The sequence below is a fragment of the Equus quagga genome, chromosome 1, assembly GCF_021613505.1.
Source record: "Equus quagga isolate Etosha38 chromosome 1, UCLA_HA_Equagga_1.0, whole genome shotgun sequence".
Classification (NCBI taxonomy): domain Eukaryota; kingdom Metazoa; phylum Chordata; class Mammalia; order Perissodactyla; family Equidae; genus Equus; species Equus quagga.
The window spans coordinates 30990395-31013276 of NC_060267.1; the positions used below are offsets into that span (position 1 = coordinate 30990395).

Consider the following 22882-nt stretch of genomic DNA (forward strand, 5'->3'; position numbering starts at 1 on the left):
ATGAAATGTGTAATTAGGACTCCAGAGATAAAAGCAGCTAAAATAGCTCCTTCTGAACAGAAAGCCCATTGGGAATTTCTTATTGTGCTGGAAAATACGAAGGAGACGGACGTGCCTGATCACCAGATTTTTCAAGTGGTTCACAATGAGCTCTATGCCCAGAGAGCCTATAAAGGGGTGGCAATTTTAATAAATACAACCTGGGGAGAATCACACCCCCCCCCCACAAAAAATTTAAAATTCTTTATTTTTTATACAGGCTTTGCCTAAAGAGGCAGAATAGAGTATTAGAAAAAAAGCAAGTTTGTAATATGAGCTTTAATATTTATATATCTAAATTATTAAATATCAAAATGTTAACAATAAAGTCTTCAAAATTCTTTCTCACCTGGAGTATAATAAGAATAAATGAAATAATATATATGGTACCTGGGGTGGTTCAGAAAGGAGAGTGCTATGTAAATGCATTTCTACTTGATGTCTCAAGCTCAGCATTCTGAAATTTAACCCCTGAACTTACCCATTCATTGTTTCCCTGACAGTGTTTTCCATCTTAGTGCGTTCTCCTAGTGGCCCAAGCCAAAATTCTTGGGGTTTCTTTGTTTCCTCTCTTTTTTTAATTTCCTACCCAATCCACCAATAAATCCTGCCAGCTCTGCTTTCAAAATGTGTCTAGAGTCTGACCACGTCTCTCCACCTTCACTGCTATCCCCCTGTTCCGAGCCATTGTCGTCTCTCACCTGGATTATTGCCATAGTCACCCAGTTAGTCTCCCCAGTTCCACCCTTGTGACAGTGGTCCAGTCTCTTCTCAACACAGCGACCAGAATGATTCGTTAGAAGAGTAAGTCAAATCATCTCCCTCTTCTGCTTAAAATCTTCCAGTGGCTCCTTATTTCTCTCAAAGTAAAAGTCATAACCTTCATAATGGCCTAAACGGTTCTGCGTGCTCTGGCCCCGCCCCACCCCATTATCCTGTGAACTCATGGCCTACTATGAAATGAGCACTATGCCTGGCTCCTTCATCTCCTGCAAGTCTTTGCTTAATTGCCACCTTCTCAACAAGGCCTACCTGGTCCACCATGTCTAGAATTGCAACCCACTTCTTGCCCGCCTTATATTGCAACTACCCTTTATCATCCTCTGTCTCTCTCTCTTTTTTCCCCCTCTCTGGAAGGGCAGGGAGTTTTCTTTTTTGGGAGGGGGCTGTCTGTTTTGCTTACTGATGTATTACAAGGAGCCGAATAGTACCTGGAAAATATAAAGGAGATGGAAGTGATTGATTGCTAAGTTTTTTACATGGCTGCCTACAAGCAGAATGCCCAGAGACTACAAAGAGACAGCAACGATACATATTTGTTGAATGAATGAATAATCACTGACCATATATTACCATTGCTGAGGATGGGAAAGTTTTCAAGAGTACTTTGACAAAGCCAATGATTTGGGGATAAGTGTCCCATAGCACCGGGATGCTCCTGTACTTTCTGTGTCTCTCATAGGCAGAGGCCAGGGGTCTGAGCAACATGACCAGTGACAGTTAGCAGCCACGTATATGGCTGTGTGATGAAAGTGGAAAATGGTCTTAAAAGCTGTCAGAGTATTTAGGACAAGCAGAATAACTTCGTAGGGGCTATGTAGCTACAGGACGGTGCCTTTGAAGAGGAAAACAATAAGATAAAATATTAGATATTTAATTTATTGACCGCTCACTGGTTCCAAATAATATGCTAAGTATGGTGAATAAAGATAGAATAAAATTCGGTAGCTGCCTTGGAGAGCGTGGTTTTTTCCACTTCCATTCCGTCCCCCCACTTCTGAGAGAATTATCCTTCTAAACACCGATATCATCTAAACATGCCTCTCACCTGCCAAGAAACCTTCCTGCTCTCAGGACTTATCCCGGCTGGAGCCAAGACGGTACAGACGGATGACTTAATAAAGTTCTCTAAATATATAGTGATTTTTTTACATGGAAACTGGTGATCAGCTATTCTTCATCTCTATCAAGGACAAACAACAGAAAATGTGTTTCCATTGTAGCATGAAGGCTATAGCTGAGATGCAGGGAAAATTTTCTGTTTGGCAGACAGCGAGGTGATTTTGGGGGACAGGTTCTAGAAACTCCTAAGGTGGAAACTTTTCTTTTTAACTTCATTCTGCTTGAGAAGTTTATACCAGCATTTCTCAAAATATGTTCTAGCATCACACAGGTCCTTAAGTAAGGTTACTCTAAATAAAGATTCTGCATTTCAGAAATACTAGGTTTTAAAAAATTAAACGTATTTCTTTACTGTGTTCTAAGCCTTGAGACTTTCCAAATGAGATGTATAGTAAATGGCATTTCTCAAATTTATTTGAATCTGGAATCCTTTTTAGGGGCTTCTTGCAGGATCAGTGTTCTGGGAACACAGTGCTTTGGAAAGTATTGACTTACATATATCGTGGTGGGTGGATAAGTGAATTTTGAGAGTCCATTCTTGGGCAGGATTTAAACGTTTTGCTGCCTGCCGTGTTTGTACCTTGAAGAACAACAGCGACCACCACCACATCAACAAAAGAATTTTCATACTATTATCCCACTAGCAATACCACCTGAAAAAGAATTCCTTTGAAGCCATTTCTTTTAGAATTAGAGTTTCCAGCCAGTCAACAGCAAGTGAAAGGTAAGATCTTGAAACAGATCCACGGAATCGTGTTTTCCATTGTTGTGAGGCTGTAATTAGAAATGCCTTTGTGGGTATTTGAGACGATGACCGTGACTGCTAAGACTCCTAATGGGGTGAGGGACACTACATGGCCATCCATAAAATGTTATAGTTTGGGGAAGCAGGTATCACCTAGAATAGCTGATTCACCGATATTTGAAGCGGCAGTTTCCAAAGTAAGACCAAAGTGACACTGCATATCTCTCTCCACATGCAGTTTTCCTTGGAACTGGAGAAAGTTAAAAATCGCCTTTTCCCCTGCTTAGCTGTCGATTTAAAAAGAAGGCACTTGACACAGTCCTCTGTGTGTTACGTGAGTAGAAAGTGAGCTGTTCTTGCTTCAGAATGTAGTTCCTTTCACGGAAGGCTCCTGTAGGAGAGCTGGAGAACAGGGAAACGCCTTCCTTGAGCTTTGTGATAAGCCACTGTGTGACTGTTTGCTAGTAAATGGTGGCATTTTTGGCAGAATTTCATCCAAAACATGCCTTCGTTTTTGTATCCCGTCTGGCTGTAATTGTTGGAGGCCACCAGTATTTACAGAAGGACCTAACAACTTTAAATGGCCAAATTGGCTTAGTCAGTGTGTGACCCAGGACTCTGGCATTTGGTATTAAAAAGTGATTAATTGGGGATAACATTTATTAATGTCAGCCTCCCTGGCATTGCCTTGAAAATTCTCTCCATTCCAAGGCACCGCAGTCCCTTTTGATTTGGGTGACTTGGGCCAGTAAACTCTAGTTTTCTGCCTGTTGTAGATTTAGAATGTGCTCACTATGACAATGTCTTCACTTGGGAATAACTCAATGCCAAGGCTTGCTGAAGAGACGCTTTTACTCTTTGTTTTTCTATCTAAAACATTTTTTTCTATTACCTTGTTAAAAATTTCCCAAGGAATAAAGGGCTCCCAATTAGGGATTATGTGGTCAAATTCTTACTTTTATCTTTATGTCAAGCTTCATACAGATGGTATTAAGCTGCTTCTCTCTTAGATACACTTTCAGATGTATGCTGTTGCTATTTGGTAGAAAACAGTCCTAATGAAACAATGAGAACAGGTGTTTGAATGTCTGAAGTCGGAAAATTACAAGTATTTGATACTATTTTAAAACATGGGAGCCTTTGTTTCCATCCTTTGCTGCATTCGTTAGTTCATTAAATTTGCCCTTTTAAGCTACGATACGAAGGCTGTTTGAATGCACAGTTAAAGGTGAAGGAAGAGCATTATTGAATCATGCCAGTTATTTGGAAAAAGCACTTTTTAACAACTTCTGATGAAACAAAGTGATCCATCCAGCTTTCATCACCATATGTTTCAGAAGCAAGAAAGTGAATCTTATCCAATGAGATGCAGTGTATTTTGATTATAGAAGATATTTTGATTTTGGATGAGTACATTGACAGATAACGGGAACAAAACCCACTATTAATAGCAGTCCTTCCAGAAGCTCAAGTGTACAAGTAAATCTCACTTTTTTTTTAAAAAAAGAGATAAGCTCACTTCTTTAAGAGACAAGCTTGCTAAATTTCTTATTATTCATATATCATAACCTTGAAGTAAAAAACATTTCTGTGCAATTTGTTTCATAAAATATGATGAATTATTGACTTTAAGGATTGCTGCTCTAAAATATCTGGATCTTTACCCTGTGAAACTGTGTGGGATTTCTGTGTTTCCTTCTCCTTATTCATTTTAGATTACAGAGGGAAGAAGGGACTGTCTTCTGTGTGACAATCCTAGTGGGTAGATGAATCATCCTTTTCAGTGAGTGTGCTCACTGTGTGAAAAAGTGAAATATCGTGTGTCTTTCTTAACAAAAAATAAGTCTATAGCATCCTGCTTTGGAAGGTTTTGACACAGGGACATCTCCCTAACAGAAATATTTGAGGAGTAGTCATGGGTACAAAACTACTTCTGCCCGGCATGTACATTTCCATAGGAACAAAACTATTTATGAAAATGCATAGTTTCTTCTCTGTTTCCCCCACTTCATCAAAGCTAAATTTACTCATGACTTTACTTGCATGGTTAAATCCATCCTGGTTTCTAATTGAATCCTTACTGAGGGCATAAAATATGGTTGATCATTCCTGCCTCCCTCCTGCGCTGGGTCACCTTATTAAGTTATAGCTCTTGACCTAGGATTCTGTGGCATTACTTGTGTTATCTCCGTTTTGCCACCGAGAGCTGGATGTGGTGAGCACAATGCAAGACCCGCTAAGCAGTGGACTCTCTCTCTCTTCCTCCCTCTTCCCTGGACAGGCTCCAGGCACAAGACTGAGCTCTGCTGACATTTTCTTTCCTTGGTTCTCACGGGTGCCCTGCCTAGTAGACCTTTGACCCTCCTCTGGACAGGGCCTCCCCTGAAGCCAGGGGTGTTTGACAGGGGTCCTGGACGGTAGCTCCCCCCAGCTCCTCCTTTCTCCTGAGCCCACCTAGCTAACTTTGATCCCAACGTGTATGAACATATCTCTTAGAGCAACACCACAATTTTGATTTTCCAAATCCACCCTCCTGAGTGAATACCTGTATGTATATGAATATGACAGATATGTTACAAGATAAAGTGGTTATCAGTATTACATTCCAGAAAGATTTATATGTATACAGTTCATAGATAAACAGTCGAATATTAAAAATGGAAGCTTAGAGCAATAACAACTTACAGAGCATGTGTAGATTAAACTTCAGAAGGCCTTTGTCCCACTTACCAGTCCACTTAGCTTATTTATTGTGCCTCTGTGTCACTCGATTGTGATTGTTCTCCTGTTTTCCTTACTAAGAAGGGCCATTTCATCATAGTATGTGATTTTTTTATATCCAAACAATCATTGTCCTCCTCTCAAGTCCTCTTAAATATAGTTTTGACTTACAATTCAATAACTAAGTCAAATCAATTATGTCTTACCCTATTGTGGCTGGTGGACATGGATATGTCCATTCTTCCAGAGGCTGGTTGTCAGAATGAGTAGATGGACCATCTGAAACCATTCATTCAAGAGAATACATGACAAGGAACACATATCCTTTGCCACGTATCCTACTGCATCCCTGAGATTGTAGAATACTTGTGTTTGCATTTATCTGGCAAAGCAAATCAATGGTGCCCTCTGTCACAGGCCTCAGGGGTAAGATTTTCTTGACTACCTTAGCAGTGCCTTAGTGGGCAACGCCCACATTGCTTGCTGGGTCTCATCTGCTGTCAGTCTGTTTCTGCTACAAAATTGGAAGGTAGTCCAGGGCTGAAACTCCCCCAACACGCATACATTTGACATTAGCTTTGGACTCCAAAGCCACATGGACCGTGGGGAAAGGACTGGCTTTGGAGTGAACCAGACCTCAGTTTGAAACTGTTGTTTCTCATTAATTGGATTAATTTAGATAAGTGTCTTAAGCCCTCTGAGCCTCAATTTCCTTGTCTGTAGAACTAGGGATGATTACCTAATCTGTAATATTATCAGGAAATTTCAATGGAACAATTTAAATCAGATTTCTGGTATATGGTATGTACTTGAGTGGTATTTGTTTTTCCTACATCCTCTACCATTTGCAATTTACCAGGTGGCTTTTATAGCCCCCTCTGCATGTCTCCCTCCCGTGGCACATGGGATATGTGTATATATATATTTGTCCTTCTCTTCCTTCCTTGTCCTTGTCCTTGCCTTCCACCTCTAGTTTTCTTCAGTCCATTTTTAATACATAGTGCCTTTCCCATTTTTGTTCAGAACCACAGATAGTGATGCAGAAAGCTCATTTCTCTGACTTCTCCCATGTCTCCATAAATTCCTGTAAAAGTTTCATTTTAATCGGGAAAGTGTTTTTTGAACAACATTTTCCTAATTTACTCAATTCCCTCAACTCCTGACTGATGCTTGATTAAGTGAGTGGCATCTTTTTGCACTAGGCTATATTTTCCAATCTTGTTATTTCTAAAGTGGCTTTTTAAAGATTTTTATTTTTCTTTAAACATTTAGAACACACTTATGCAGAATGTAACATACATTTCCAACTTTATTTCTTTATTCTTAATTAGAGTAAAGCAATCTGAGAGCTTCACTCCTCCGTCCGATTAAGCTTGAAACATAGTTGTGTGCTCTTGCGAGATAAGAAGTTTCAATGCCAGGAACTAGCGTTGGCAAGAAGATTCAGACTGTTGATTAAAAGCAAATCAAACAAAATCTCTATGCAAAAACGTTAAGTCCTGAACCAAAGACCAGAAATCGAAAATGTCAGTTTATGAACGCTCTGATTTTAATCTGCCCGCGGCTCTGTTCATTAGTGTATCTGGCAGTGCCGCTCGGTGAAGAAAGTTTGGCATGGGAACGAGCAGTGTTTAATTTGGCTCAGAGAAGACACAGAGTGTACAAATCTACTTTTGTCTCTGAGGGGGTATAATTTCTTCATTCATTTCCCCTTTTAAAATTTTTCTCCCCATACATTCATGAGTAAATTTTAGAGCACATGAAAGTAAGGAAATGATATCACCAACTCGAGCCAAGTAGAGTGTGGGTTGGCAGCTATGCTGTTGAGATCCTGAATCTAAGCTGTTTTCTGTCCCAGCTCAGCTTATCCTGTTGATCTCAGACTAGGGAGAAAAAAATTGCAAGTGGTCCCTTTCCATACCTACATTTGAGATGTGAATTGGTCTCGTGTCCTGGCAGGACTTTCTTTCAACCTCTTGTAGTGTGGCATTGTGTCCTCCCAGGGGAATATGTGATCAGCAAGGAATTTGGCATCTGAGACTGAGGCTCTGAAAATCAGCTTTTAGTTTTTCTTTTTGTCTACACCCCTAAGACTGCCCCAAGGCTCCTCTTGCCTGCTGCACTGCTGGTAGGGAGTTCAGATTCCACATCTTGTTTGAGTCCTAAGAAGTGGTCTGTTGCATTTGATATCACAATAGCAGTAAAAATTCGAAACTTCCCTCTTCTCCAACTGTTGAGAGATTGATCTCAAGCTCATTTGCCAGATAAAAAGCTCTCTCAGATTGCTGTTTGTCTTGACTGGTTTTCTTTGTTTGTTTATTTGTTTGTTTGTTTGTTTTGAGCTAACATCTGTGCCAGTCTTCCTCCATTTTGTACTTGGGACACCACCACAGCATGGCTTGATGAGTGATGTGTGGGTCCACACCTGGGATCTGAACCCACAAACCCCGGGCCGCCAAAGCAGAGCACGAACTTAACCACTATGCCACTGGGTTGGCCCGTGTCTTGACTGTTTTTCTACAACATTTTAAATGTTCTGTAGCCTTACTAGCTTAAAAAGGATGGTTTACCCAAGGGCTGAAATGTAAAGGAAATGTAACAATGTAAGTAAGGAAGGGACCAAGTCAGGAGGGGGCTGGAACCAGCTCCTTCTAGCTCACAAGAATTCTGTCCTTTCTTTGGGATCCACATCTCTGCTTCTGTCACCATGCTCTTTCACTCTGAGCTGATCAATCAGTCAGTCCTCGCAGGAAACACATGGCATAGCCAATGAGGTGATCGAAGAGAGCTTCTGAAGGAACCATTTGCAGTGATGTGGGCAGGATTAGTAGAGCCAATATGCAAAGTAACACCTATCAGATGGCCTGAAGTGGCAAAGGAGGGGATTGTCACCAGCACTGTCACCATGGAGAGGAGCCCCAGACAGGAACTGTGTCTGTAGCTAGGTGAACTGGGCCACTGCCAAACAGAGGTAGAGGAGTGTGGAGGAGAGAGCAGGGCTGTAAAATTCAAATACAAACACAGACAACAATGAAGGTCAGGCAGACAAGGGGGCAGCCCAGGAGAAATGAGTTCAAGGTACTTTTGTGCAGAGCTCAGAAAGAATCCTCTTGCCCAAAACAGCCAAGCTCTTTCTATCCTCCTTCTATCTTGGCACTTCCCATTCTGGTCTTGAAAGCATGCTGCTTGGCTTCTGAGGTAGTGTTTTGAGGATAAAACCGGTTCTCTATCCATTTGGTGCGGTCTCTATTATCACCATCCTTGAGAGCATCTGTAAACCTAAGGGCTTTTGTAGATTCAAAGTTCGTGATGTTAAAATATAAACCTGAGCCTCTCATTTGGTCAAATGGAGACTCACTGATGCATTTCCTGTGGGCAGCAATAGGGGTGATGGGCTGCAAAAAATTCTTAAAATGCACCAGAGCATCACAGGGAGAGGCCAGGTTCCTGAGTTGTGCAGGAGGGAGACCTGAAGCCTGTGCAACCTTGAGGAATATTTGTCACAGAAAGAATGCAATAACCCCCGGCATTCTTGCTGATTCGTCGTTGCAGCTATTTGTGAAGGACCCAAAGGTCTCAGGCATAAAAGAATTTACCACAGGGATAATAATTCTCACCTCCACAGAGTTGATGTGAAGATTAAATTAGAATTTATTTAAATTTGCACAAATTTGGATTGCCTGCTGCAGGGTTGCAATTCGGGAGTCACTTAGCCAGAGAGTGAGCCCAGCTCACTGCCCAGCTCCATAACTGGGATTCAGGACCAACCCACCCTAAGAGACGAGGCAGTCGGATAAAGCAACAGGGCGTTTCAATTGATTAAATACCTTGTCTTCTTCAATTAAAAAGAACTTCCATTGTCATCATCATAGTAATCAATTATTGAATATTTTAATAAATTGAAATATTCAAAAAGTTAAAATTGAATTTCAATGAAGTAAAAGATGTCACTTTTCCTGAGCACAAAAGTTATATGACCATGCAAGACTGAGTAGGGATAAGTAGCAGTGAATGGAATTAGAGAGGTGCAGAAGGTATGTATATATCCTGATTAAAAATATCTCAGTACTGTTGGTCACCTCTGCCAGAGCCTTAGAAGAAACCCTTGGATGCTCAAGGACTGAGGGCTTTTCACCACCCCATTAATGTTGCAAAAAACTATGTTTCAGAGGGTTACCAAAAGTACAAGATTTCCTTAGTGGTAAGTCCCTAAAATGGCTATTGGGGTGCTTGAGAACCCCACCGTGTATATGCAGTTTCCGTCACTGATCTTTACTCTGGCAGCACATATTTGTTGAATAATGATTATGTATGTGTCAGGGATCCAGATCAATTTAAATGAGATGGTGACTCCCATCCAGGAAGCCATAGTCTGATGGAGGAAGTAGGCCCATAAACAGCTAAGGAAGGAGGGCCTACTAAGTATTCAGCCATGCCAGTTGTCAGCTTGGCAAATGCCTTACTCCCAGGGCCAAAGAGGGGAGCTTTACTGCCATCAGCTTCCCTGAAGACTGATAAATTAGATGCAGACAGCTAGAACCTAGAGCTGCCAAATAAATCCTTAGGATTGAAATATAGCTGTGCTGTATGTAGAACTGTGAGAACTTGCTCACACCCTAAATGCACTGTACCTGTTTAGAGGTGAGAGAAAATATAATAACAGTGATGATGATAACCATGATGATAATGAGGCCTCTTCTCTGCCTCTCTGGAAGGGAACAGCCTGCAGTGGATGTTGTCTATGTTGAATCGGGCAGAAAAGAGTCCTCGTCTCATGAACACTCATTCACACCCTGCTGGTCACAGTGCATGTGTGTGTATCCGTGTGTGTGTGTGTGTGTGTATGTCTGTATGTTTGTCTGTGTGTCCTCCTCTGTGGCCCTGCGCTTTGAAAAGTGAACTGGGACTAACAAAGGGAGGGGCTAAACCAGGAGCTACCCAGCTAGACTCAGGTTCTGGAGCTCGATTTCCTCTGAGGGAATTTATGGTTCTGAGAAAACCACTGTTCTTCCATTAGCTGCTTAGTCAGATATGTGGCTGGGCTGATGGTGGCTGAGCCACTCTCTGGGCACCCTAAGAGGGGTGTTAAGAGATTTTTTCCTCTGCAGCTCAGGGAGATGCTTCTCTTTATCCTCCCAAACCAGAAAAGAAAAATCAAACCAAACACCTATCACAGTAAATCTATCACACGTTTTCCCTACAGATAAACTAGGTATCAACACTTTTTTTTTTTTTGAGGAAGATTAGCCCTGAGCTAAAATCTGCTGCCAATCCTCCTCTTATTTGCTGAGGAAGACTGGCCCTGAGCTAACATCCCTGCCCATCTTCCTCCACTTTATATGTGGGATGCCTGCCACAGCATGGCTTGATAAGCGGTGCGTAGGTCTGCACCTGTGAACCTGTGAACCCCAGGCCACTGAAACAGAATGTGTGAACTTAACTACTGCACCACTAGGCTGGCCCCTCAACACTCTTTCTTTTGTTTAATTGATCAACTTAAAATTCAGAGAAGTAAGTTAATTTGTCTGAAGTGCACAGTTAATCAGACAAATACCATGTATTATTAATGGCCATATTATTAGCTCTTTTAATTCTCATATCTTTTCATCCCCTAGTGTAATTTGGAATAAGTAAATTTCCATTTGCCTCTTTTCCTGGAAATGAATGCACTTTGTGTACTGGAAAATGCCACAGATTTTCTCTTTTTCCCCCACTCATATTTTGTTTGAGTTTCGCCTAAATCTATTTGGCTGATATAAGCTATAAATTAGTTAGCCAATTTTGTCACATCTCTGATCCACAGGATACAAAGTTGGATTCCCTCCCAGTCTTTCTCGTTCTGGGAAATTCAGTCATATCCATGACATTTTTTCCCCTAACTTCACAACTTTCTGCTCGGCTGATCGACTTGAAGTTTAAAGAAATATGTTCTTGAATATTTTCTATGTCTTTTGACTGAATGGGGAGGAGGGAAGACAAAGGGTATTATCATCAAATTAACTTGAGAATAAGAAATTTCTTCATAATTATTATTTTTCTCAAAATAAAATAAAATAACAAAAGTTCATTGAGTTTGGGTGCAGTCCCACCGTCTTCAATTGAATGTTTTGGAAACAAAGAAAAACATGCTGTAAGACAGCCCATCTGGTAAGCAGCACAGAGTGGTGGCCTCGAAGCTCACAACTCACAACTCCAATAATGTGGACTTTCACTGATGAAGAAATCTTTGTGATGATCCAGCCCCGCTGAGCCCTGAGCCTCTCCTGTCTCATTGTGCAGTTGAGACACGAAAGGGCTAATTACGTGCCCACTCAAGGTGACTGATAGTGTGTTGATGGCAGGGCCACCATTTGAATCTAGACGTCAACTCTGGACACTGATTTGCTTTTTTTTCCTAAACACGTGACACCATTTAGTAGCTCCGTGCTGCCTCTAAGTAGAGGTCAACTCCACCTTTATCCCCCTCCAACAAGACCCTCATGATTTGTATCGCCAACATGTATACTTTTATTCCCCACTTTGTACAGTCTGTATCTTCTGTGCCTAGCTGTGACCACTCCCCCCCAAACACCACCAAATTTGCCTTGTAAGCATTCATTCATTTTTCACACCCAGATTGTTACCTCCACCAGGAAGCCCTTTCTACCTCTTTCCCTTCTCACACCCAGTTTTTTCTCTTGCTTCATCATTTATTCAACAAATATTTCTGAGCAGCCACTAGGCACCAGTCACTGAGCTAAGCACAGATCATGCACAGCGAGCACAACTGACCAGCCCCTCATGGAACTTACAGTCTAGTGGAGACATTATAAACAGCAAACACTCAGATCAATACACAACCACGACTGGGATGATTGCCATGAAGGGAATAAAGACCGTTCCTGGAGCCTGAAGAACCCACCTCCATGTGCCCAGCAGTGGTGAGCGCCTTGGGGATGCTGCCCACTGCAGGGGCTCAGTGAGTGAGGAGGAGGCAGGCTAGGAGTTGGGTGTCTGCTGTCACCTCCTCCCCACCTAATGGCTCCTGAAGAGCTCAGCCTTCTGTTCAGTAAAGGACACACACATGTGGTCACCATGGTGAGGCCTTTGGTCAGGTGAGAAGGCGTGATATTAGGGGTGTGGAGGCGATGCCTCCTTCAGATCCCCAGTGAGGGCTGTTCTCTGATAACCTCGATGAGGGGCAAGGGGGACACTCATTGAATAAAACACTGTCTGGGAACATGGATAATGGCCCAACTGGAGTTCTGCTTACACCCTTATTGTTCTTAATTCTATAGGATTAAGAAATAGGGAGTATTAAATTCTCTTTAGAACTGTCTGTGGGAAGACACTTGAATACTTTTGTAAAAAGCATTTCAGCTTTTGAAAAGAGTTGAAAGAAGTCTTTAACTATCTCTAAAAAATAAAAGTACACCTATAAAAAGAGAAGATCAACCCCGTACTCAATAATAGGCTCAGAGTTCAGGAGGAACACTCGACAAGACTCTCATTCTCTGGGATTTATTTTTAATTTTAGCAAGAAATACTTGCTCTTGATGTCACAGGATTCTTATGAAGGTGTTTATTCTTCTTTAAATTATGTGAACTTTAAGTTCTTGAACTGAAATGTACTTTGTAAACTCAAAGTATAATCTAAATTACAAAGCTTGCTTGCAGCTTTTATGAACTTCTTGCTTTTCTCACCTATTTTTTTCTCAATTTTAGTGGGTCATAGAAAATATATTATTGCATCCATTTGAGTTGAAGCCTTGTTATACAAGCTTTATTTTCTTTTTCTATCATCTTTTAATTCTAAAGAGTATGTTTCCTTTAGGTAAAAAATGAGATCATTGCTTACAGAACCATTAATTATTTAAGGGAAATTTTCCAAATCGCATTTGTTCATATGGAATTGCTCTCACAAATTTCATTCCTCTATATGTGGGAGTCAGCAAAACAAAGATTTTAATAAAATCAAGGTGACAAATATCTCAAGATGTTTGAAATATTTTACTTTGTATACTTAAAGTATAGTAGTTCATATTAGGAGTCTTGTTTATATTTTTGAAATTCTTTTAGTTAGTCTTTTATAATTATTAAAAGTAATAAACTAAAGTGTTCATAAGAAACATTTAAAACTGTAATATGGAAAGTTCGATTAGGTTGTCTTCTTAAACATTTTTTAAAAAGAAAAAATAATACCACCCAATATGTTGAAGTTTGTTTTAAATAGGCCTCTCTTCCAGGGTATCCATACCATAGACACTCAGTGGAAATGCAAACTACTTTTTATAGTGCCTATTACAACATATTATTAGCAATAAACAGATTTTTTTTCTGTTAATTATAAGTGATGGAGAAATCTTTACAAGTTAATTTATACAATATTAGAGAAAAGTGCTTTGTCAATTTAATGGATTATTGTAGTGAATTTTGATTCCAAAAAATGTCATGGAACAAATATTTGCTTACTGGCTTAATTTGAAAGGTTCTGAAAACCCTTCAGCGCAAATGATTTCCCTCATTGGCGCCCCCAATTTTACCGTTCGCATTTCATTTCCTTTGTGCTAGGCTGTGCTTCTGGTGGGCTTTGTGTAGGGTCTTTTTTTCAATGTGTTCTATTTTTGAAAGGACCATAATTCTCCAGGATGCTTTAGAGAGCTTGATTCTCTCCAGCAAACGAGTTGCCTGGGGGGACAGGGAATCTGAAAGGAGCCAGACCAAGAAGCGGGGTTGCTGTAGGGCCTGCCCAGAACAAGGAGTGATGGGCCCTGATCAGATCTGCAATTATCAAACGTTTCTGGGTGGCAAACGTGTGTCAGGGGGACATGTGAATATTGTGACATGCCAGAGGTTTTAGCCTGAGGGCTTTCTCTCATGAATTCAGCGCAGTGATCAAAAGGTTTGCATTGGTCTAACTTATTCATTCCTTCAATGAGAACTTAAAAATGAAAGAGATGGTTAAATGCTGACAGAAGTGGAATTAAACCAAAATTAATTTGTCCTTCACTGTTGTGTGTTTCAGAGACTGGAGCACAAGGAAGTTTTAGTGGGCTTGTCGTTCCTGGTTTTCCCGTTCATTCCAGCCAGCAATCTCTTCTTCAGGGTGGGTTTTGTGGTGGCCGAGAGAGTCCTTTACATGCCTAGGTAATTATTGCTCATGATTTCCTCGTTACGAGACCTGCCCTCTCTCACCAGCACTGATAGTTTCAGAGAGACAGTCCTTTGCATGTGTAGCAGTTAGATCCTTGTGGAGCTAAGGAGTTTATTATCTCAGCTTTAAAAGCAGCCACGGAGAAGTCTGGATGAGGTCGAGTTCACACACATTCACTCTAGTCTGCAATGGCTCTCCTCCAGGTGAAACCAGGACAGTTAAATGTGAAATCCTGACCAGAGTATATGCAGGATTTTAGCAGCAGTTACCACAGTATCTGTGTTTTATTAAACATAATGATAGTAACTTTCTAGAAATATTTGTTGATTTGCATAAAATCATTAATTAAGTAGCATGTTTGCAATTAACTTCTTCCTTCTTTCTCTCTCTGTCTCTCTTTCTTTCTTTGTTCTTTAAAAGTAAGAACAATCTCAAGAAAATTTGTTCTTGAGAAAAAAAATGGTTAAAAATTATAAAGGGCATTCAGACGCATATGATTACACGATGCCACTTGGTTCTGAATATTTGAATTATGCTGAAGGTTGCTGTTCTCTTATCTTATTCAAATATCATCGTTCCAAGGCCACATTTCTTTTCTGATGCCCAGAAATGTCCCTGAAATGGTTCTGCCATTTATCCATGTTGTGACCTTGAGCAAGACATGAAGGTTTTTTGTACCCAGTTTTTCTCATTCTTAATTGGGATTTAGTAATTGGGATTTTAGTAAACTTCCTAAAATTAAGTAATTTTATGAATGATATGTAAGAATGAACTTTTCTAAAAGGCAGTATCATAAATCAAAATATTGTAAGGAAATCATTTTTTCTTTGTTGATATTGTTAGAAATTTAGAAATATGTATCATTGGAAATGAATTTCATATCCTTTAATTCCCCCCAAACCAAGACCCCAACAGCTTTCTTAAGACTTGATGCTGTATTATTTTGATTTGGTTAAGGAGAGGACAACCCTTAATTCTTTTTGTGTTTCTGCAGCACAATTTTGGAAGGAGATTATTTCTTGATAAATACTATTCAATAAGGACAAAAATACAACACAAATTCCTTGTGTCCTGTATTGTTTTAAGATAACAGGCTCATGAGGCCTTGCCAATAATGATTATGAAGGGCAAAAGGGAATATCAGTGTCTGTTCTAGCTGTATTTTCTTAGACCCTTTGAAAGTGGCTTCAGTCAGGTTTTCTCTGTAATACTGATGATTCCAAGTGCAATCTCTATTCATTCGTCATTTAACAGATATTCACAGAGCACCTTTGTCAGACATGCTCTACTAGAATCTGAGGCTACAAAAATAAATGAATCTCAGTTTTTTCCCTCAAAGAGTTTATTAACTGCTGATTAACAAAGTGGAGTCTTACATTCTAAACATTTAGTGAGTCCTAGTATTCTTTAAAATGGTATCATACTCATTAATGCTATTTTAACATTAAATGTATCAAACTTTTATTGAACTTTCATAATATGTCCATCACTATGCTAAGCATGTTGTATTTATTTCATCAATTAATTGACACTGTAGCTGGTAGTTCACAGCATGTCCCTGAGGTCAGAGGGCCTGTGTTGGAATTCTGACTTAGACATGAGTGTGCGGTCCCTAAGCGTCAGTTTTTTCATCTGTATAAAATGAAGATAATAGCACCCAACTCAATAAGAGATTGTGAGCATTAAATGAGTTGATCGTATAAAAAGCTTAGGAAGTGTTTTCCGTTGTACATGATCAATAAATATTATATATTGTTATTGTTGATATCAGCTTGCTGGGGCAGCTGGTACCATCATCCCTGTTTTACAGAAATAAAACTTGGGCTCCGACAAGTTAAGTAACATGCCCAAGGTGACCTAGCTACTAGGTGGCAGAGTTGGGATGCAAATCCTTGTCTACCGACAGATCTTTCGTCTTCCAGACTATATTGCTTCTCTGATAGTAACATCTTAGCATTCTTCTCAATTGAAAAAGAAGGAGGAGAAAATCTGAACATAGTAAAGTACTTTCAGCCCAACTCCATCTGGTGATCAAGACTTGATACTTCCGAGAGTCCTGTAGCAAGCTTTTCTAATCCAAATACAGGAGAATAATTTATGAGGAGATAAAGGGCTGGAATTTTAAACAAGAAGTTAAAATTTCATTCTTCTGGAAGAGACATAATGGAAGCCCATAATATTGTCATCAGCCATTTGCGGGGTGTCTCATTTAAAGACTCCAGGGATGTGTGTTCTCCAAACACCCACAGGGTCGTGCCAGCTCTGGCTCTTCCTGTGCTGCCATATTCTAAATAGACCATGTTCTGACTCCATTTCATTTTCTCTAAAACAGACAGAGTAGTGCCCCTGCCCTTTTTCTGCCAGGAATAAGCAGATTTGGACTAAAAGTAGTGTTCTGAATATGAAGAAAACATCAGTATTAGCAAGAGCAAGTGCCTGCCTCTTAGAACCAATCTGGATTTTGCTGCATTTGGCAAACTGGGTGCAGAGTCATCCAAAATCAATTCCAGTAAATTAGTCTTCATTAAAAAATGATTGTTCTGTTCTTTCCAAGTTCCTGCATCTATGCACTGTAGCATTGACGCTAAGTCATCATTTTCCAGGACTTTCTCTTGGATTAATATCCATATCTCCTGGATTAATATCCACATCATCACTGTGCCCAGCCAGGCCACTTTCCCCTCCAGCGCTGTAGTCTCAGTAGATGCCAAAGCCATGTGCTTTCCACCCCTTAGAGATGGTCCTGGAGGCTGATGAAGAAGTCAGATGACTAGGCCAGGCCCACAGCTCTGCACAAACCTGAGAGTTTAACTCATATTTGAGGAGGCTGGAGTTGCAGGAAGCCTAGGACTTTTTGAGTGAGACATACCTCTCATGAATCCTAGTCTCTCTTCACAGACATCATTGTAACTAACACAAGGAAGCTCGTTCGCTATGGCACTGGATTCCATGTTACCTAAAATTGTGCAACTGAGGTGGTTCAGGCTGAGTCAGAAATTAAAGCCTGCTTGGGCAAACTTCTGTGCTGTGGCTTCAGAGAGTTTCTAATGACTTCCTCAGGGCCAGTTTATGAACACTGACAGTTTTCTTTGAAAATGAGGGACTTTCTCTGGAAAAGATTTTACTCAGCAATGACCAGCCATCCTGTCTCAGTGGAGAATGGTAGACAGTTGGCCGAGAGCTGCAGAAGTCTCCCCCAGGGCCACAGAGGATCTTTCAGAGGCTGCAGCCATCCATCCCTTGGAAGGTGGCAGAGCACCTGTTGCATTTAATAAACCTACACATTGGCTTTAATGATGATGAAGAACATGTCCCAAGCCTTTTATAGACTTCTAGACACACAGATCTTATAGATCTTCTCTGTATGACTCTTCTTCCATTATTGACCTTGACAAAAACAGCCATTTTCCTCAGCATTAGTACCCAGGTGCTTTGAGGAAAACATATGTACAGTTTAGTCGATGACATTCCTGAAAATACAGGTCATCATCTTTATGCAGAAATTCTGTGTTGTCTCAAAATCTTTGGCCAATGGGAAAATGAAATCAAAAGCTCAGTTGGTTATCCTTCTGAGGAAGGTGCACTTCCTACTCCTTAAATGCTTGTTTCAGGTTATCATGGAGCCAAATCCTGCCCATAGATGCTCATCCATGAACACTACGAAAGTCATGCCCACTCTCACTGAAGCCTGGGTAAGGCCCATCAGGCCCAGGGGGCTGATTTGCCATTTTGTTAAAAAAGCCCAGAATGAGTCAGACCAACGGAGCTCTTTCATTCTCTGCTTTACGCCTAACAATGAACAAGCCACTTAAATCTTCTGGCTTCTGTTCTCCCTCCATCCTAACCTAGAAAGATGCAAAATATTGCCTTCCTCTTACTTGCACTTTGAAGTCTGTGGATAAAAGGCACAGAAATAGGCTATATATTTAGCACTGCGTGGCTTTAGGTCAGGGTTTTACCACCGAAAGAAACCGGAATCATCTTTTCTTCTGGTGGTAAATGCCAATTTTGTGGATGTCCTTTTTGAACAGGCAGGAGAGTTCAGGGCTTAAATCATTCTTTCACAAAAATTTTGGTCTCTTATTCTTACCTCAAGGGAAGCATATAATTTTATGGCTTTCTTTTTGTATTTTATACAAACCACATTAGAATGTTTCAAAAGACTAAAATTTCTTAGAATCAACGAAGCAGAAATAGTTGTTGAAAGCTTTCAAGTAAAGTCTTCGAATGTGATCAGATAGCCATTCATGTGCCAGATTAAAGATGATTTATGCACTTCAGCGCCAAGAGCAAATTCCTAAACTACTTTAAGAAAACATAAGTGAGTGGAGAGGAGAAAAGAATAGACAGGAAGAATTGAAGGCAGAAACAATATTATGGATAGAACTGGTCGAGAATAATTGAGACCACAGGAGAAGTTATATAACATGTATTTGAGGGAAGAAAGAAAAATAAAAAGTTGCCCTGTTCTTAGAAAGAAATGCCATTTATAGTGTATAGTCCCTAAGCTTATAGACACATGAGACATGGGAAATTGGAAAAAAGATGACTCACATTCACTTTTGAGAAATATCTTCAAATCATACCTGTCAATGGAATTTTTAATCTTGTGCAGGTTGCTATTGAAACAACACTGCAGTATTTATTTCTCAGGGTGCCAAGTGGGAAATGTTCTCTCTAAAGTAACACTTTCTATGTTATCTGATCTTGGCGACCCATCCTGATGAGCCATCTATGTATAGGCTTCTTCAGAGCTGCTGGAGGAGAGTGATGATTATTTCAGAGTAAATCAAAGTTTTGCCAAATATTAAAACCAGCAGAGAAATGGTTTGCTATCAACAAAAACTTACTTTTGCAAATCCAGTCGGAAGCAGACTGACTAGGAATCAGCGTAGCCCAGTCTGTCCCCCACTGCCTGGCAGTCTTGGGGGAATCATTTTCCTATCTGTAAGACCAGAGGGTTGACCTTACTCAGAAGTTCCCAAATATTGCTTGGATCTCCCTGGTCTGTGGCCAAGTTGGAGGGTGAGGGGAGAAAGGCAATGTAGTGAGTTTTTCATAAAGTTAATCTACACATTTTTTAAATTGTGAAGTTATACCATTATTATATTTTTGGTATTAAAATAGCGTTTCTTTTATGACATGATGATGAGAACAGCAAGGGGCACACAACCCTCCATCAGTTCCTCCCCACCTACCCAATTTCCCCTTTTTGGAAATTTTACCGGTTTGGGAAATCTAAAACTCCAGTAAACACTGTGCTACATAATCTCTAAGGTCCCTCCAGCGCCAGAATTCAACTGTTTTGTGATTCAGAATAACTATGTGGGAAGCATGAATTTTTTTCCCCCTAAGATGTTAAACAAAGACTTTGTCACGCTTTGGATGGGACCACCTACCTCTGCTCCATTTCAGCAGGATGGGCCTGGGAGAGAAAGGGAACTGTGTGCCCTGGGGGAAGGCAGAAAGGAAGGAAGTACATCTGCCATGAGGACAGGCTCTCCGAAGGGCCTGACCCGAGACACCAGGAAGTGGTCAGGAAGCACTGGTGTGGGGGCCTGTACTATGAGTTATTGGGGTGTCCTCATATGCAGCAGGAACAGGTGATGCTTCAAAGTTCATGGGGGTCAGCAGCAACAAGGTATGTGTGTTAGGAGGAAATGGAACCCTGACAACAAGAGCAATGCCAGACCTCCCTCTTCAAGGGGCATTAGTACAGGCAACTTATTAGGAGAGGGTGTGGTCCATGAGAACAGGTCAGAAGTTTGCCTAGCCATATCAAGTCATGGGGAGACACTCAGGAATTGGGCTGAAGCCTAATATCTAAACAGGGGCTGAAAGCATGGGTAAGATTGCCCACAAGAATGACTGGTACTAGATTCAGCATGTTGAGTCCCTCTGTCTAAGGCCAGGGCTGGTAGGTATGGGACAAAGTTGAGCCATCTAAGAGGACACAAGTAACTAGATTTTGAGGGGGCCAAATCACAGGAATAAGAGAAAGGCCAGGAACCAGGCAGAGCCAGATATTCAGTCTCTTTGCTTTTTAGTTTGATTCTTTGTTTGAAATTCCCATTGTATAATACATTAGAGGGACAGCAAAAGCAACCTGGGCTTGTCATAGAGCCACTCAACTAAAAACCTAGGAGATAGATTGATAGGTAGTTTTCACAGTTGCAAGGTCAAGTGCACTGGCCCTCTGAGCATATGTGTGTCTAAGTGTGTTGTATGTGTTGGCTAAATTACCCAGGTCCACTCAATTTTTACTTAGTGTTAGATCTGAATTCACTTTTTATGCATTTCTATCATGGTCATCTTAAAAGAACAAAGTGCTCTTCTGTCATAAAGAGAATGACAAAAGGAAAGAGAAATGCTATGCACCATTACACTAGGAAACGATAAAGTGAGGTCACCATATGATCTGAAGAGAAAGAGCAAAGTAAGAATCAGTGATGCCTTTGGAGGGGAAACTGGGAAAATCCAACGTTCGGGTAATGCAAAGAAGTCAAGAAGTCTTTTTACCTTAATGAGTATTCTACTGCTGTTAAATATGGTGTCTTCCACGTTACTCACAATATTTTAAAAGAAAGCTGAGTCTGTTAGCCTTTCCCTCTCCTCCCCATGTCTTCAGTCCTCAGCGGACAAACCTCCAGTGTCACGCAGTCAGAGGCTTCCTATATGTGGTTTCAGAAGTCAATGAAAGTTTTACTCTTCAGAATATCGTGGGGTAAGGATGGGAATATTTGACTTCAGTGTGTTTGTCTCTTTGCTCTTGCTGTGCCAGCTTAAACTGTTCCATCCAGAATTTTGAGACCTGAACTCAGATGAGGATGTGAGATCTAGAAGCTAGACCTTATCCAGTGAGGGCTGCTCTCCAGGGAAGTGACCAGGTAGGGAGGGTCCTGGGGCTGCACTAGACAGGTGGCCAGTCACCAAGGCATCATGGGGGTGAGTGCTGTGTGAAGGTCATGACCAGGAAGGGAAGCAGGAGTTTCTGAGGCACTTAATTGAATGTGTTAGAAAACCAGAGATTGTAGATCACAGACGGAAATAACATAGAACAGAGCAATGGTGAGAATGAAGGGAGCTGGGAGGAGGTCGAGGTGCTCGTGGGCTGAAGATCCATTGGCCAATCTGCTGTGCTAAATTAATTGTGCTCAGCCCAGGGCAAAAGGTGAGGAAGAGTTTGAACAGTTATTTACTAGACTGGAATCATGGCTTTAATATTACAGAACCCTGTTAGTTATAAAAGATGAATGTTTATGTCTGTTAAGTGCTAAATGGTGAACAGCAAATGTCTTGGAAACCAGAATTTGAAAGTAAAATTTAGAGAGTATAATTTGGATTCAGATGAGACTAAACGGAATAATATAAGTGAAAAATATTGTAAGCTGTGCTAGGTAATTGCAAGTCATGATTTCAGTGTACCCTGTGCAGATGAGAAGATGAGGTGAATCAAAGGCAAAGGAAATCAAAGTGGCATAGGGGTGGCCTCTCCTTCTTCCCCATCCCTTTTCCTCCTCCTCCATTGGTTCTACAAACCTCTTCATTCCTTTTCTAACCTCACGTGCTCAAAAGTGAACACCCCTAGCTTAGTGGGTTAGTGTTCTGAACACAATATTGAAGGAGGATGTGAAATGTGCCTCTGAGAGTGGAGGAGAGAGACTAAAGCACAGATGTCACATAGCCACTGCCCTGCACAGTTGACTGTGGCTTTGCCTGGAGGGTGTGGGTGGGCTTAAGCGTTGCCATTTCAACCTCCCTTCCATCGAGACCCCTTGTTGTTATTAGTGAATCTATTTCTTTCCTTTTCTCTTGGCTTCTGCACAGGGAACTACATCTCAAACCCATGATTTCTTGTTCAGATTTTAGTAATCTTAAAATATCTTCCACAGTCTTTTGGAAACCTGGATTGTCTTGCTCTCACGAGGGTTGGGGCCACCATTTTGTAAGTCTGTGTTTTCTCATAGCACCCAGCACAATAGATGCTTCATAAAAGAGAATTGGAGAGAATCACAGAACCCTGGACACATGACACAGCATCTGCCTATGCAGTCAGGTCTACGTGAACACAGGGGAGTGGGGGAGGAGACAGCAGCAACTGGTGGATTGTCCAGTACGCTTTACAAGTGAAGAAGCCACACTCTAGAATATGGTGGTTTATGGCAGAAGAAGCGACAGAATTCAGGTCCTAGAGATGAGGATGCTGTAGGAGGGTAGAGAAGGTGGTTTTTCTAGCTTTTTAGAAGTAGTTTTAGTTACTTGGGAAGTATTTGGCTTTGGCCAAAAGGCCTCTCAGGCCCAGATGGAAAATTCCTTTGTGACTACTTGCACCAAGCTGGGAG

General features: G+C 40.9%; 1 protein-coding gene across 2 annotated transcripts in view; it reads left to right on the forward strand.

The window, feature by feature from the left end:
• The window catches only part of TMTC1 (transmembrane O-mannosyltransferase targeting cadherins 1), a 261498-nt gene that overhangs the window by 156253 nt on the left and 82363 nt on the right, over positions 1-22882 (forward strand). For both annotated transcript variants that reach the window (XM_046679163.1, XM_046679172.1), the window contains one exon: positions 14412-14533. In XM_046679163.1, coding sequence (XP_046535119.1) covers positions 14412-14533 — 122 coding nt within the window. The remainder of the gene's footprint in view (positions 1-14411; positions 14534-22882) is intronic.